The sequence below is a fragment of the Oryx dammah genome, unplaced genomic scaffold (assembly GCF_014754425.2).
Source record: "Oryx dammah isolate SB20612 unplaced genomic scaffold, SCBI_Odam_1.1 HiC_scaffold_11232, whole genome shotgun sequence".
NCBI lineage: Eukaryota > Metazoa > Chordata > Mammalia > Artiodactyla > Bovidae > Oryx > Oryx dammah.
The window spans coordinates 21,285-34,651 of NW_024080625.1; the positions used below are offsets into that span (position 1 = coordinate 21,285).

Sequence of the window (13,367 nt, forward strand, 5' to 3'; positions counted from 1 at the left end):
GGCTATCCGGCTCCAAGTCTCGCCTTTCCCTTTAATCACTTCCTCCAACTTGGGGCCTATAATACTTGATGTCTCCCAACAAGGTGTTTCAATTAGGAAAGACTTTAATTTCGGCTGATAACAAAAAGGTAATATCTTCGGTACCATGGCCACACCCCTTTACTTACGTAGTCGGGGCGAACCGGAAGGGATTGCTCAACCCTTAGTTCGTAGACCCGGAAGCAGACGGACCTCACGGAAGCCGGCCTTGGCCCTGCGGCTGCTGCCGTCGCCGCGGAGAAAGTGTTGGAACTGGCAGCCTAGGAATGGTGAGACTTCGCTGTTCGCCTTTGAGGGTTCTGAGGAGAGTTGAGGGTGAAATGGGGTTTCTCAGAGTGCTGCCGGGTACGATCCCCCCCAGGTTTGGGGCCCCGCCCCGGTAGCGCCCCGAAAATCTGCGCATGCGTGGGCCGGACCGGGCCAGAATTTGGTCCGATAAGTTACGCATGCGCAAAGGTAGCTTGCCAAAGGTAGGGTGAGAATTAGCCTGGGAGTTGACTACCTTCCCCCGCCACCGGCCCCTGGGGCTTGAATCAAGGCTCCGAGAGCATCAGGGTTCATTCGGTGCTTTGCTTTTGAGTTGCAGGACTGACTTCACCACTTCTATCCCGAGCCCCTGAAACAGACCCGGACAAATTCCCTACTTTGGGTGTGCATTTGGCGGGGAGAACGAAGGGCGGAGGGCCAGAAAAGGAAGGGGGCGCAGACCCTGCCTCAGTGTAACGGCGGCATCGGGCTCTTCACCCTTTCCCCACCCAAGTGGCTAAATTCCCAACCGTATCCGATGGAGCGGTTTGACGAGCGCACCTGCGGGTAGGGCTGGAGCGCTTCCTGGTCAGAAGCGTCCCTGATCAGGAGGGGCGGGACCGGAGAGTCCTCAGTACGAGTTCTTCGGTCTTAGGCGAGGGTCCCCCAGACGGCGGTTGATGTTTGCTCAGTGACCAAGCCGCGTTTTTTAACTTCCACGAAGTAACGCCCTCTAAATCTTTAGCCAAAGCTTCAAATGAAAAAAAAAAAGGTAAACTGGTTGGAGTCCCATCTCCTTTTCCTTTCCCGTGCTTTGGACTGGGAGGGGAGCCGAGTGGGCAGCTGACAAAGCAAAAGAATCCTTTGTTTCTTGCTAGTTTGGAGTCAAGGCCCTTCACGTAGAGGCTGTTAGTAGAATTAGAGGGGTTTGTGAACTTCCTGAAATGTGTACATTTTTCTAGGGTTCCTAGCTTTTATCACTGTCTCAGAGATGTTGGTGACCTTCAAAGGGCCACTGGTTTATTAGGGTCATATTGGCAGAATATATTGTATCCCTTCTGGTGTTTTCGCTAACTTATGGGATGCTGAGGACCAGTTTCAGTATAAGGAGGTGAGGGTGGCCAGATGGAAATCTGAGCCTCAGGGAGCCTCATTTCTCCTTTGCAGAATCTCCTCTCGGCCTCTAAGCTCACCTGGTCAGAATCCTTGGATGAGCCTGTGGGACCCTTCCTTCTAGCCCTGTGGTTTGGAACCAGTGGCTTTGGGACTGTAAGAGGATGGACAAAGGTAGTATGAGGCCGGGCCAGCTCCCCAAACGCTCAGGCGCCAAGCATCTGCTGATTCCACCCCGTGCCTGGCACGTGTGTCTTTCGGTCCTGGCTGGGCATTGCCACCTCCCCCTGGGCCAGCACCACCCACGTACCTCTCGGCAGAGGCCACAATTGACTGACTTTCTGTTGAGCTGCTGCTCTTTGGCATGGCTGCATTTTGATGGCAGAGGGAGCAGTTATGCCCAGAGCCCGGTGTGTCGGCATCACCAGTCTGACCTGAGCACCATGTGCTGCACGACATGACACGTGGCACCGGGAGAACTGCCCAGCGTGGAAGGTCTGGGCCCAGATGGGACTGGATGGCCAAGGAACTCCAACCTTAAAACCTCAAATGTGAAGGAGGCAGGGGAGGGACCAAGAGGGCTGGCTGGGAAAGGGGGGCTAAGTAGGGGTCCCTTGTGCAGAGGCTCAAGGCTCTGCTTGGCAATTAGGAGCTCTGACTTCACTACTTCTCTGTTTTCTAGATTCTCAGGGGCTCCTAGATTCATCCCTGATGGCATCGGGCACTGCCAGCCGCTCAGAGGATGAGGAGTCACTGGCAGGGCAGAAGCGGGCCTCCTCTCAGGCCTTGGGGACCATCCCTAAACGGAGAAGCTCCTCTAGGTAATAAGGGTTTGAAGGGCCAGAAACGGAGACTGGCATGCCTTCACCCCCGCACCCCTCTGGGGCCTGCGCTGGCAGAGGCTTCTGCTTTTCCTGACCTTACTAAGTCCCTCTCCTTGAGGCTGAGCAAGGGAGGGAGATCTTGGGTCTTTGATGTGAAGTCTTTGTGGTGTGGTACCCTGTCATCTCAGAGGGTTGGCGCATAGAGGTTCCACGCCTTGACCACTGAGCCAGAGCAGTGAGCACTCTGACTGCTGGGAACCTGCTCTCCTTTGGAGGCTGGGTGTGGGTGAGTGGGTACTGGGAGTGGGGCACGGAGAGCTCACTGAGTAGGACTCTTCACAGGTTCATCAAGAGGAAGAAGTTCGATGATGAGCTGGTGGAGAGCAGCCTGGCTAAGTCCTCTACCCGGGCGAAGGGGGCCAGTGGGGTGGAACCAGGGCGCTGTTCAGGGAGCGAACCTTCCTCCAGTGAGAAGAAGAAGGTGAGGATTGGGAGAATGGGGAGTAACAGGGGGTGGGGGCCAGTGCCAGATTTCGTGTTTCCCCACAACCTTCGCCAGCTGGCAAGAGCCCTGCAGAGGAGGCTTGTGAGAGGATCAAGCCGCCCCAGCCCCAACCTCAGATGCCTGCCTCCTGGGAGCCCATCTCACTATTCCCCCTTTCTTGCTGCCCCCCCCCACCACCACCACCCTGTCAGCGCATCCTGTATCACATTCTGTGTGGGAGGCATAGAGCGTGTATCTATTCTGGGAGCAGACAGCCTGTTCCCAGCATTGCTGGGTGTAAAAATAACCCCCAGGTGGCATTGCTCTGGCCCCAGACACTGTACCAGCAAGAGTGTTTTCCTGGTATCCTCCCCACCCACCCTCCACTCCGGGGTTGGGGGCACCATCAGCAGAAAGAAGACCCCATATGGTCTAGGACTATGTAGAAATACTTTGATGGGGGCGGGAATGGGGAGGGGCTGGTATTAGAAAGCTGAGCTCCCTGCCTGTGGCTTCTTGTTGGGTGGGGCTGTACAAAGCTCTGGTTCTAAAGCCCCAGCTGCCCTGGTGCCAGCTCTGAGCTCACTCTGCTCCTGCCCTCTGCCCAGGTGTCCAAGACCCCTAGCACACCTGTGCCGCCCAGCCCTGCCTCAGCCCCTGGACTCACCAAGCGTGTGAAGAAGAGCAAACAGCCACTGCAGGTGACCAAGGACCTGGGCCGCTGGAAGCCTGCGGACGACCTCCTGCTCATCAATGCCGTGTTACAGGTAGTGCTTCCTCCCACAGGGGTCTTGTTCCCTTTTCCTCACCACTTCCAGTTCTCAGCCCCCAGCTAGCCTGGCAGTGTCTTGAGGTGGCACGGGAGGGTATTTCCCAGTTTCAAGGCTGGAACAAACTGCTCTGGGGTCTTGCAGACCAATGACCTGACATCTGTCCACCTGGGTGTGAAGTTCAGCTGCCGCTTCACCCTGCGGGAAGTCCAGGAGCGCTGGTACGCCCTGCTCTACGATCCTGTCATCTCCAAGTGAGTGAGCTGGCCCCAGTGGCGGCATGGTACTGGGGACACCAGGATTTGGTTCTTGAACAGAAAGAATTTTACAAGAGAGGGGCTGGGAGGCAGGGCTCCCTGGGGCCTGGTATTCTCTGAGATGATACCAAGACCTCCCAGGCTTTAGGGGGAAGCTTCTTCCTGATATCAACCTTGCTAGTCCAGGCTGGATGCTGAGAACAAGGGCCTGGAAGCCGAGGAAGTAGCACTAGAGAAAACACCAGAATGAGTTCTGGGAGCCCTGTCCTACTGCCTTATGCATGGTGGTTTAGGGCGGTCACCTTCCAGCTTTCCCACACTGACCTCCCACAGTTGCTTCCTTCATAAGAAGTAGTTGGAACAGAAGAACACCAGGGTCCCTTCCAGTTCTAGCAGTCTGAGTTCCCGATACACCTCTGCACACGCACAACACACTCACTTCCTCCTCAGGCACGTCGTTTGACAATATCAGAATAATGCTTAACATCCATCTTCTACTCCACAGACGATGGTGCCACTTAAGCTATAGCCACAGCTGTGATACACCAGGAAATGGGCAGGGCGTGGTTTGGTGTCTAGAGGGTGGCCGCTTTAGTCAAGTAAGGGCAAAGGTCTTGGGGTGGGAGCAGCAACTGGTCTTAGGATCGCCCTCAGGACTGGCCTCTAGGCAGCTGTGCCCTTGAGTCTCTTCACAGGGTTGAGCACAGGAGCCTGAGTTTTCTGAATTGCCTGTTCCTGTTTTTGACAAACCCACAAGGCCACTGGTGCCTTGCTCATCACCTCGGGCCCTTCTGTTGAGGGCTTGGATCTTTGAGATGTGGATTGCAAAGGCCTGCAGGCTTTGGAGAAGTAGGAACCCCAGATTGCTTGACACCCTGTCTTCAACCCTGCCCTGCTCTCTGTCTCCCTTCTTCCCAGGCTGGCCTGCCAGGCCATGAGACAGCTGCACCCAGAGGCCATTGCAGCCATCCAGAGCAAGGCGCTGTTTAGCAAGGCTGAGGAACAGCTGCTGAGCAAAGTGGGATCGGTAAGGCTGAGGGCTAGTAAGACTAGGGGGTAGGGCAGGAACCAGTCATCTGGGAAACTGACTGCAGGGAGGCTGCACTGACTGCAGGGAGGCTGCACTGCCTGGGGACTTACCCTGCAGACACGTGTACACCTGCAGGGCCTCTGTGGACGGGGTCCTCTGGGAGAGCCAAGCCTGGCTCCTGGCAGGCAGGAGCTGTCACTTTTTCCATCTCCTGATGAGGACTGGGGTATTGGGCACAGACGGTGAGGCAGGGGCAGGACAAGGAAACCCTGATGCCCAGAGCATACTCCCTGCCCTGCAGACCAGCCAGCCCACCTTGGAGACCTTCCAGGACCTGCTGCACAGACACCCCGATGCCTTCTACCTGGCCCGTACTGCCAAGGCTCTGCAGGCCCACTGGCAGCTCATGAAGCAGTATTACCTGTTGGAGGACCAGACAGGTAACTGGGCCCAGGATCTGGCAGAGTGGGGGTGTGTATGTATGAGTGCGGAGGGGGCTGGATGCAGCCGCTCTTAAGTGCCTTGTAACAAATCCTCTGGTTCCCAGGGTCTTGTTCACCTCTTTTTGCAGCAAAAACCACTTCCTTCCAGAGGGAGGGAGCATGGCTGGAATGGTCTTGATGGTAAAGGTAGCCAGAATTGCCTAGAATCTTGAGCAAAAAGACTAAACAGCAGGGTCTTCTACTTCTCGATTAGCTTGCTTTTTTGACATGTTTGACAATTACATAAATAACACGTTAATATTTTCTTCATGAGTAACTTTCAAACTTTAGTAAAATGCAAAAGTCTTTCAGTGCTCACCCTCCCCCCTTTCCCTCCCTGGAGATAAAGACCATTTTCTCTAAGCCTTTCTGTCCTTTCCCTCTCTCCACTTTCCTCCCACCAGGCTGTGGGGCTGCCTTCAGGCCACTCAGAAATCCCCGCAGGGGCTTCACACCCAGGCCACCTGTCTTCCTCTTTCCCAGGGGTCAGAATGCTCTCCAATTCCTCTCTTCCCTTGCCAACAAGATGCTCAGTCTCCTAATGAGTATTAGCAAAGTGGTCCAATTAGATGGGAAGAAACTCTTCAGTTAGATTTAAGATTCAGGGGCAGACCTGCATAGTCCGAGCACACTTTACTTTACAGTACTTCTTAAGTACTGTTGCATGTTGGCTGCCATATAGTGGTTTACACTGATCCGAAAATCAAGCCATGGTTCTGCCCTTCACCTTACTCGCTAGGTTTTGTAGCTTCTGGATAATAGAAGATTCCTAGCAGAGGATTTTGGAGAGGGCAATGGCACCCCACTCCAGTACTCTTGCCTGGAAAATCTCATGGGTGGAGGAGCCTGGTGGGCTGCAGTCCATGGGATTGCGAAGAGTCGGACACGACTGAGCAACTTCACTTTCACTTTTCACTTTCATGCATTGGAGAGGGAAATGGCAACCCACTCCAGTGTTCTTGCCTGGAGAATCCCACGGACGGGGGAGCCTGGTGGGCTGCTGTCTGTGGGGTCGCACAGAGTCGGACACAACTGAAGTGACTTAGCAGCAGCAGAGGATTTTAGGAAATCGTGTCAGGAGAGGCCCCATCTTCTCTTCCTGAGGATCTCTGAATTTAGTGTGCAGTGTGCCTCCTTTATTCCTGCAGCTTCCAGATCTCTGCTGCTCGCCCAGGCTCAGCTGTCACTGACGTCCCACAGAGAGAGCAGACACTGGATAAAGTTTATTTTTGCTGCTATAGCTAGCTCCTTTGTCACTCTTTTGAAAGTTATCTTGTGTAAATTTGCTAACGTAAAGGTATAACTTTGCAAGAGTCATGCTGTGTGGGTATTTGATTTCTTGGCTATTTGGTGCTTGGAGTCTCTAGCAACAGGGAGCATACACTGCTCACTTTTCAGGTCAGCTGGATGTTAGGTTGGTAGGATTCAGGCAGCTGTGGAGGGGTGACTGCCCCAGCCCCATCTCCCACCCAGTCTGGACTAGGGTGACGGCGGCGGGGAGGAGAGGCAGTAGGGATGGAGCATTTGTGGCTCCTGTGCAGCCCCCCTCCCCGTTGCTTCCCCGGCAGTGACGACACCTCGGGTTGTCAGGCTCCTAAGCCAGCAGTTTCACTAGCTAGTAGAACTCTTGCTGAGCAGACACTGCAGTCCTAGGAACCACTGACCGTGAAGGAGGAGTTCTCAGATTTGAGGACCCTGGCCCTTTCTACATTTTGACCACAAAGAACTGAAAAACTTTCATAAAACTTTTTCATTAAAAAAAAAGTCAGTATTTATCCTATTATCTGGTGGGTGTAGTCTATATCTGACTACATATGATTATATTCCATTTCTTTTTTTTTTTTTTGGAAAGAAAAGGCATTTCATGGCCCATTAATACGTATTGACCCACAGTTTGAAAACACTGGTTTTAAGGCTCCTTCTGACACCTCCTGAATGAGACTTGACTGTCCTGTGCCTCTCAGCTCCTTGTGGCAGGAAATGTTTGGGAGCATGTGATGTAGTAGAGGGAGCAGTTTAGACTTGGAATCAGGAAAGCAGCCTTGATTCCTGATTCTGTCCTGAACTAGAGTCACAGAGCTTAACCCGCCCTCCTCTGCTCATCTGTAACGTGCAGCTCATAGTAGTGCCTTCCCTGCATAGAGCAAGTTTTGTCAGCGGGAACTCTTTGCACACTGAGAGAGCACACAAAGGTCAGCTTTCATTCCCTGCACTTTCTAGAACCGCCTCTGCCCCAGCTAACCCTGGGATGCTCTGTGCCAGAGTAGCGCACAGTCTGATCTGCGTGCACTCCGTTACCTGTGTCAGGGTCACTGTTGTTGATTTCAGCGCGAGGCCGTCCCCATGGGCTCTCTCTACAGTTTATCCTGTTGGTTCCATTGTCTGCTCAGCGTCGCGGGGGTGAGTGGGAGCATTGGCACTGACCCTCCCTCTGTCCTTCGTTCAGTGCAGCCGCTGCCCAAGGGGGACCAAGTGCTGAACTTTTCCGACGCAGAGGACTTGATTGATGACAGTAAGCTCAAGTGAGTGGCTGGGGTCACAAGCAGGGCACAGAGAGCCATGTGTCTCCCAAGGACTCCCCAGGCAGCTCCCACACTGCCCAGCCCTGCCTCTCACTGCAGGGCCTGGAGTCCCAGTTGCAGCTGTTGTGCCTGGTCTCCCTGCTGAGCCCTCCTTACCCCAACCTCCACCCTTTGTACGTGACCCCCCACCCCAGGGAAGGAGGCTCAGCTGGGACCAGAGGAGCAGCCTACAGGGCCGCTGGGCTGCGAGACCCTAGTGAGCCAAATAGTACCTAATAGTGATGGCAGGTAAGCTTGAATTGGAGCTTGATTCATCCTTCTCTTCTCGCCCCCCAGGGACATGCGAGATGAAGTCCTGGAACATGGTGAGTGTGCCCTGGTGGGAACGTTGAGGGGGTGGGAGCTCCTGCTGGAACAGAAAGGAATAGTACAAGGTGCCGATGACCTCAGATCTTACACCCCACCTCACCCCAGAGCTGACCGTGGCTGACCGGCGCCAGAAACGGGAGATTCGGCAGCTGGAACAGGAACTGCATAAGTGGCAGGTGCTAGTAGATAGCATCACAGGTGAGGAGTCCAGGGGCCAGCAAGCTCGCACTCTCACTCCCTTCGCCACACCTCGAGCACCTGGGTTGCTGGGCTGGGCTCACCCTCCTCTCCCAGACCTGTAGCTCCTCTCCCTCAGTGGATCCTGGCCTGGTTCCCCACCTTCCACACTGGGGCTCTCCCCTGACACAAGCTGCTCTCCCCCAGGCATGAGCTCCCCAGACTTCGACAACCAGACCCTGGCGGTGCTGCGGGGCCGCATGGTGCGGTACCTGATGCGCTCTAGAGAGGTGAGGCTGGCCGGCCCTCCCCGTCGTTGTCCCCATCCCCATCCCCACAGCCCCTTGTGAGGTCCCCCCCCGTTGATCTTCCCCTCAGAGCCCTTTCTATGTCTGGTCCTGATTTCTCATCTTTCCCTGGCCTGTGTGGACCCCTCCCATTCCTCAGGTCCCAGCCCTCACCTGCCCCATTTTCCCAGATCACCCTCGGCAGAGCGACCAAGGACAACCAGATTGATGTGGACCTGTCCCTGGAGGGTCCGGCCTGGAAGATCTCCCGGAAGCAAGGTATCCGCAGGGAGCAGCGTGAGAAGGTTCCTCCAGCCCCAGGCCTTGGCCTCCATGGAAGCCTTGGGGACAGACGGGCTGAGGAGCTGGTGTTTTAAGATCCCTAACTTGGAGGTGCTGGGTGCCTTGTAGTGTCCCCAGGAAGCAGAGGGTACATGTGGGTTTCAGACCCTTTTCTAGCTTCCCTCATCCTGTCATAGCCCTTTCCTTTCTTTTCCCGAAGGTATCATCAAGCTGAAAAACAATGGTGATTTCTTCATTGCCAATGAGGGCCGGCGGCCCATCTACATTGATGGACGGCCTGTGCTGTGTGGCTCCAAGTGGCGCCTTAGCAACAACTCAGTCGTGGAGGTGAGCTGGGGGCAGGTGGAAAGGCCAGGGTGAACCATGGGGTGTGGTGAGCCAGAGTGTAGGCTTGGCCCTAGCCCCAGTCTCACCTCCGTCCTCAGCTACCCCTTCTCTCCTGCCCACAGATTGCCAGCCTGCGATTTGTCTTCCTTATCAACCAGGACCTCATTGCCCTCATTCGGGCCGAGGCTGCCAAGATCACGCCACAGTGAGGAGTGGTGGTGGGACCCATGGGCTCTCTCTGGCCTCAGCGTCCCCTGCCATCCCAGCCCCTGGAGCTGGGGACTCAGGCTCCTGGAGAAACCAGAGTGGGCAGCGGGAGACTCGGCTCCTGGCCCCTCGATCTGAGCCTCTGTGGGAGGGTGGGGCTGGCCCTGGGAAAGCACCTGAGGCTGGGACCCTCAGCTTCCTTAGTGCCAGAGCCCCTCCTTCTCTCTGCAGACGATCCTGCCCTTTCCCCCAGACTCCCGCCTTTGCTCCCTATCTTCAGCTGATTATTAATAGCTTCAGGCTTTTCTTTTATTATTTTTCTTTTGTAAATACAAAGCACTGAGTTCCAAAGTAGTTTCTTTATTCTCTTTTTAATATAAAAAACAAGGTGACAGGTGAGGCAGGGCACATGCAGGGGATAGCAGAACCCCTCCTGGGCCTCGGGCCACTGTCCCCCAGCCTGCAGAGGGCGACAAGGTGGTCAGAGGAGCAGGCTGAGAGGAGCAAGGGCCCCAGGAGTAGGAGCCCAGAGATTCCTGGGCTGGGGCCTGCCCCTGAAGTTCCCACCCACCCTGTGAGTCCGGGGCCAGGCCTTCCATTTGCTGTCTAGCTCCCTACCCTGAGTCCGAAGGTAGCACGGAGTCCCTGGGGGGTGGGGGGTGGCTGTCCCCTTCTCCACCCTGAGCTTGGGCAGAGCAGCAGATGGAAGCAGGTCTGGCAACACTGAGTTCTGAGGCTGGTGGTCAGACCCCTGTGCCTTCTTCCTGGGTCCACTGGACCGTGCCAGAGCCATGGCAGCCGATAAGCACCATCTCCAGGCTATGGGGCTCCCAGGGCAAGGCGTGGCCCCCCGAAGCTGGTGGGGGCTCTCCGGTGCTAGCAGCCTCAGCCTGGGTCACGGGCTCTGGAGGCCCAGTCCTAGCCCCTTCCTCAGGAGGCGGCGAGCCAGGGGTGCTGGGCTCAGGGCAGAGTTCTCCTGAGCCAGGGGGCTCCGAGTCAGAGGTGGAGGTCCAAAAAGCAGTGGCTCGAGGCCATGGTGAGCTCTGAGATGCGGGAGGGCCCCAGGGCCAAGGAGCCACAAGGGGAGGGGGCCCTGGACGAGGGTGGGGCCAGGTCCCACTCAAGACAGAGCCAGCTGAGGGCTGTAGGCAGTAGGAGGACACCCCAGTGTCCACACACAAGGGCTGCAGCAGCCCAGAGGCGCCGGCCGGGCAGGGCCCCTCTCCTGACGCCCGAGGGCAGGGGCCCTCCCCATGGGGTGCCAGGACCAGCTGCACAGCCTGGCGAAGGGACTGCAGCCCCTCCCGCATCTGCAGCACCTGCTCAGACAGCTCCATCACCTGCAGGGAGGGTGGGCGTGGTCAGAGTGGAGTCGGGACCTGCCAACAGGAGGCACACCCCACCTTGCCCCTCACCCACCGCCTGCCGAAGCTTGTCCAGCGTGTCTGTGTTCCTCACCTCGCTGGGCCCAAGGGGGACAGTAAGCAGGCCGTTCTCTGTGGACAGTAGGAAGGGGTTACCAACCAGGGCTGGTAAATGAAGACAGCGTGGGGTCCAGACCTCTGCCTAGTGAGCACAGACCACACTGGCCTGGCCAGGCCTGCTGCCAGGAGCAGCCATTTGTAACCTTGCCCAAGTTGCTAAATCTAGTGCAAACTGCCAGGGGGCCTCGGGCACACTGACTCGGGCTTCCCCCTCGGGAAGCTGCCTTCGTGACTGTCTCTTGTTCTGTCTTCCAGCCTAGGGGACACTCTCAGGGCTGCCGGGCCTGCCTGGTGGACATTTTTAACTCTGCTTCCCCAGCCCTGTATCTCCCGCAGTGGGCCAGACACTTCTAAGGGTTTTAGCAACATCATCTCATTTAACATGCACAACCACCTTTTTACAGATAGGAAGCTGGCAGCAGAGATCTAAGCTCCATTTCAGCTACCTTCCAACACCAACGTACTGGTGTTACCCACCAAACTCCCCCGCCCAAACCATGCAGATGGATGAGGGCAAGAAGGCATCTAAAGTCTGTGCCCTGCCAGTTTCTGAGAGAACCCCAGGACAAGGGGCCTGCTCTGCCAGCCTCCCCATGGACTAAGCCCCAGTACCTGGTCCAGGAGAAGGGCTGCTGCTACATTCTGGGCCAGACTGCCTCACTCGGAAGGAGAACTTGGGCTGGTCAGAGCCACAGCCGTCCTCAATCCCATCTACGACCCTGTGGACGCAGGTGCCAGGACAACAAATCAGTCAACAAACACCCACTGCAGTATTCTGTTTTACAGGACAAGATGCCCCACTGTTCACAGAAGCTACAAGAGCTGGAGCTAGGCCAGGGGCTTGGGGTCCCAAGAGAAGGGTGGAACACGTGGTCCCTTTTCCCCTAGGAGCTTGCAGTTTCCAGCTTGAGCGATGTGAAACAGCAAGAGTTCTGAGCAGTGCATGGCCTGAATGGTGGAGTGGGGGCAGGGAGGAGGTGGGGTAGTCAAGGGGGGCTTCCTGGAGGAGGCTGGGAGGGGTTAGCATGGAAGGATGGGCATCTAGGGCAGCAGTGTGCCTGGCTGGGGACCCAGCCCTGTCACTATCTCTGCCTGACTTCAGTGGCCCAGAGCTTGCTCACCTGGGGCTCAGATCTGGGGGCACACTCCATGGCACAGGGGGCAGGCGCAGCCCCTCCAAGCTCCGGGGGTGAGTTGAGGGGCCGGCCTCAGCCTGCAAAGCCCCTGCCCTGCCTGCCCGCCCTCTGCCTCCCAGCCGGGGCCGGGGCGCAGTTCGCCGCGGCGATAGCAGCTTGGCAGCCGAGGACGAGGAGGTGCAGCCAGGGGACAGCAGGGGGCTGGAGGGCTCATCAGCCGGGGCTGGGGAGGCTGTGGGGCCCTGCTCCCCATCTGTCTCCTTCTCCTCCAGGGTGGACATGAGGGTGTTGTCGCCACTCAGGGAGCTGGTGTCTGCCTGGGGAGAGCAGGGGCAGAGAGTCAGCATGGATAGCACCCGCAGTGTCCCACTGACCTCCCCCCCCGCCAGGTCTCATGGTCCTAGAAGCCAGGTGCTGTTTTTGTTAAAACAGGATGCAGGTGTCTCCTACCTCCTGAGGAGGAGACTGAGCAGGGGGAAGGGGTGTTTTCCTGCTGCCATCACAAAGCCACCAGCCCGGGAGGCATTCACTGTCCCTCAAAATTCTAGCCAAGCACGAACATGCTGTCCCTCTACTTGGTCTCTGAGGCACACTGAACTGTCCAGGAGGACCCGGTACTAAAAACTGGTTTGGAATTAGTGACATAAGGCAGGGAAACTCAAAAGCCCCTCAGAGTGGTCCTGGGTCACGGCAGGGCGCTCTGCAGATGTGGCCTGACCCGAAGGCACCGCCCCTCCCTTGCAGCCTCACAGCCTGCTTGTCTGGTACCAGTGGACTTGGTCAGACTCTCCTGGGCCAGGGAGAGCAGGAGAGGTGGCTGAGCAGGACGGGGCTGGGCTCTAAGGGCCAGTGAGGGAGTGAAGGGGCGGGAGAGTGTGGAGCCACCCCCATCATGCATGCGGTGCTCACACCAGGCCGTGCGCTTACACAGCACCCCCACGGACCCCCTCTCCAACTCCCCAGGCCTCCAGCCCTCCCACGCACAGACACGGCGCCCTCACCTCGGCGGGGCCTCCACCAGCACCCAGGTTGTAGCTGAGCTCCCCTCGGAGGCCCCGGCTGAAGCGGGGGGCAAACTCGGGGTACAGTGCCAGGCTCTCATGCAGCCCGGCCAGCTGCAGACACTGTAGGACGCAGTACGTCAGCCCCTTCACGTCGGCGTTGGCCTTGACCACCTGCTCACGCCGGGGCAGCTCACAGCCGATCAGGTCTCCCTTCCCTGAGAAGAGCCAGCAGAGGTCAGCAAGCCCTGTCCCTCAGCCACCAGGTGGGGGACACCTGGGGCCTCTCCAGCCAGGACAAGAGCGGTG

At 57.1% G+C, this 13,367-nt stretch overlaps 2 protein-coding genes across 5 annotated transcripts in view; one reads left to right on the forward strand and one right to left on the reverse strand.

Annotated features, from left to right (window-relative positions):
* On the forward strand, window positions 1–9,791 carry LOC120861352 (microspherule protein 1). Of its 3 annotated transcripts, none has more exons than XM_040237002.1 (15): window positions 203–308; window positions 1,453–1,572; window positions 2,081–2,219; window positions 2,565–2,703; window positions 3,315–3,473; window positions 3,621–3,730; window positions 4,652–4,760; window positions 5,065–5,203; window positions 7,692–7,767; window positions 8,104–8,132; window positions 8,242–8,334; window positions 8,521–8,603; window positions 8,792–8,879; window positions 9,103–9,230; window positions 9,353–9,791. In XM_040237002.1, exons 2-15 carry the CDS (start codon window positions 1,563–1,565, stop codon window positions 9,437–9,439), a joined length of 1,389 nt encoding a protein of 462 aa, XP_040092936.1. In that variant the 5' UTR covers window positions 203–308; window positions 1,453–1,562; the 3' UTR covers window positions 9,440–9,791. The 3 variants fall into 3 exon arrangements, with proteins under 3 accessions (XP_040092935.1, XP_040092936.1, XP_040092937.1); XM_040237003.1 differs by having other exon boundaries at window positions 212–308; window positions 1,453–1,893; XM_040237001.1 differs by lacking the exon at window positions 1,453–1,572 and having other exon boundaries at window positions 1–308.
* LOC120861351 (potassium voltage-gated channel subfamily H member 3) overlaps window positions 9,782–13,367 on the reverse strand; it is an 18,546-nt gene continuing 14,960 nt past the window's right edge. Inside the window, exons 11-15 of one of the 2 annotated variants that reach the window (XM_040237000.1) lie at window positions 13,059–13,276; window positions 12,043–12,374; window positions 11,534–11,640; window positions 10,857–10,933; window positions 9,782–10,777 (exon numbers count right to left, since the gene is read on the reverse strand). In XM_040237000.1, the coding sequence (XP_040092934.1) occupies window positions 10,181–10,777; window positions 10,857–10,933; window positions 11,534–11,640; window positions 12,043–12,374; window positions 13,059–13,276 (1,331 nt within the window). In that variant the 3' untranslated portion in view covers window positions 9,782–10,180. Of the gene's footprint in view, window positions 10,778–10,856; window positions 10,967–11,533; window positions 11,641–12,042; window positions 12,375–13,058; window positions 13,277–13,367 lie in introns of both variants that reach the window. The other variant, XM_040236999.1, reaches the window with a different exon arrangement.

What these genes read in the sequence shown, in the direction of transcription:
- LOC120861352 (XM_040237001.1), top strand. Translation starts at nt 146, where the DNA reads ATGGCCACACCCCTTTACTTACGTAGTCGGGGCGAACCGGAAGGGATT. An exon ending in TACGATCCTGTCATCTCCAA is followed by an intron (nt 3,731 to 4,651) that starts GTGAGTGAGCTG and finishes CCTTCTTCCCAG; the next exon opens with GCTGGCCTGCCAGGCCATGA. An exon ending in CCTGTTGGAGGACCAGACAG is followed by an intron (nt 5,204 to 7,691) that starts GTAACTGGGCCC and finishes TCCTTCGTTCAG; the next exon opens with TGCAGCCGCTGCCCAAGGGG.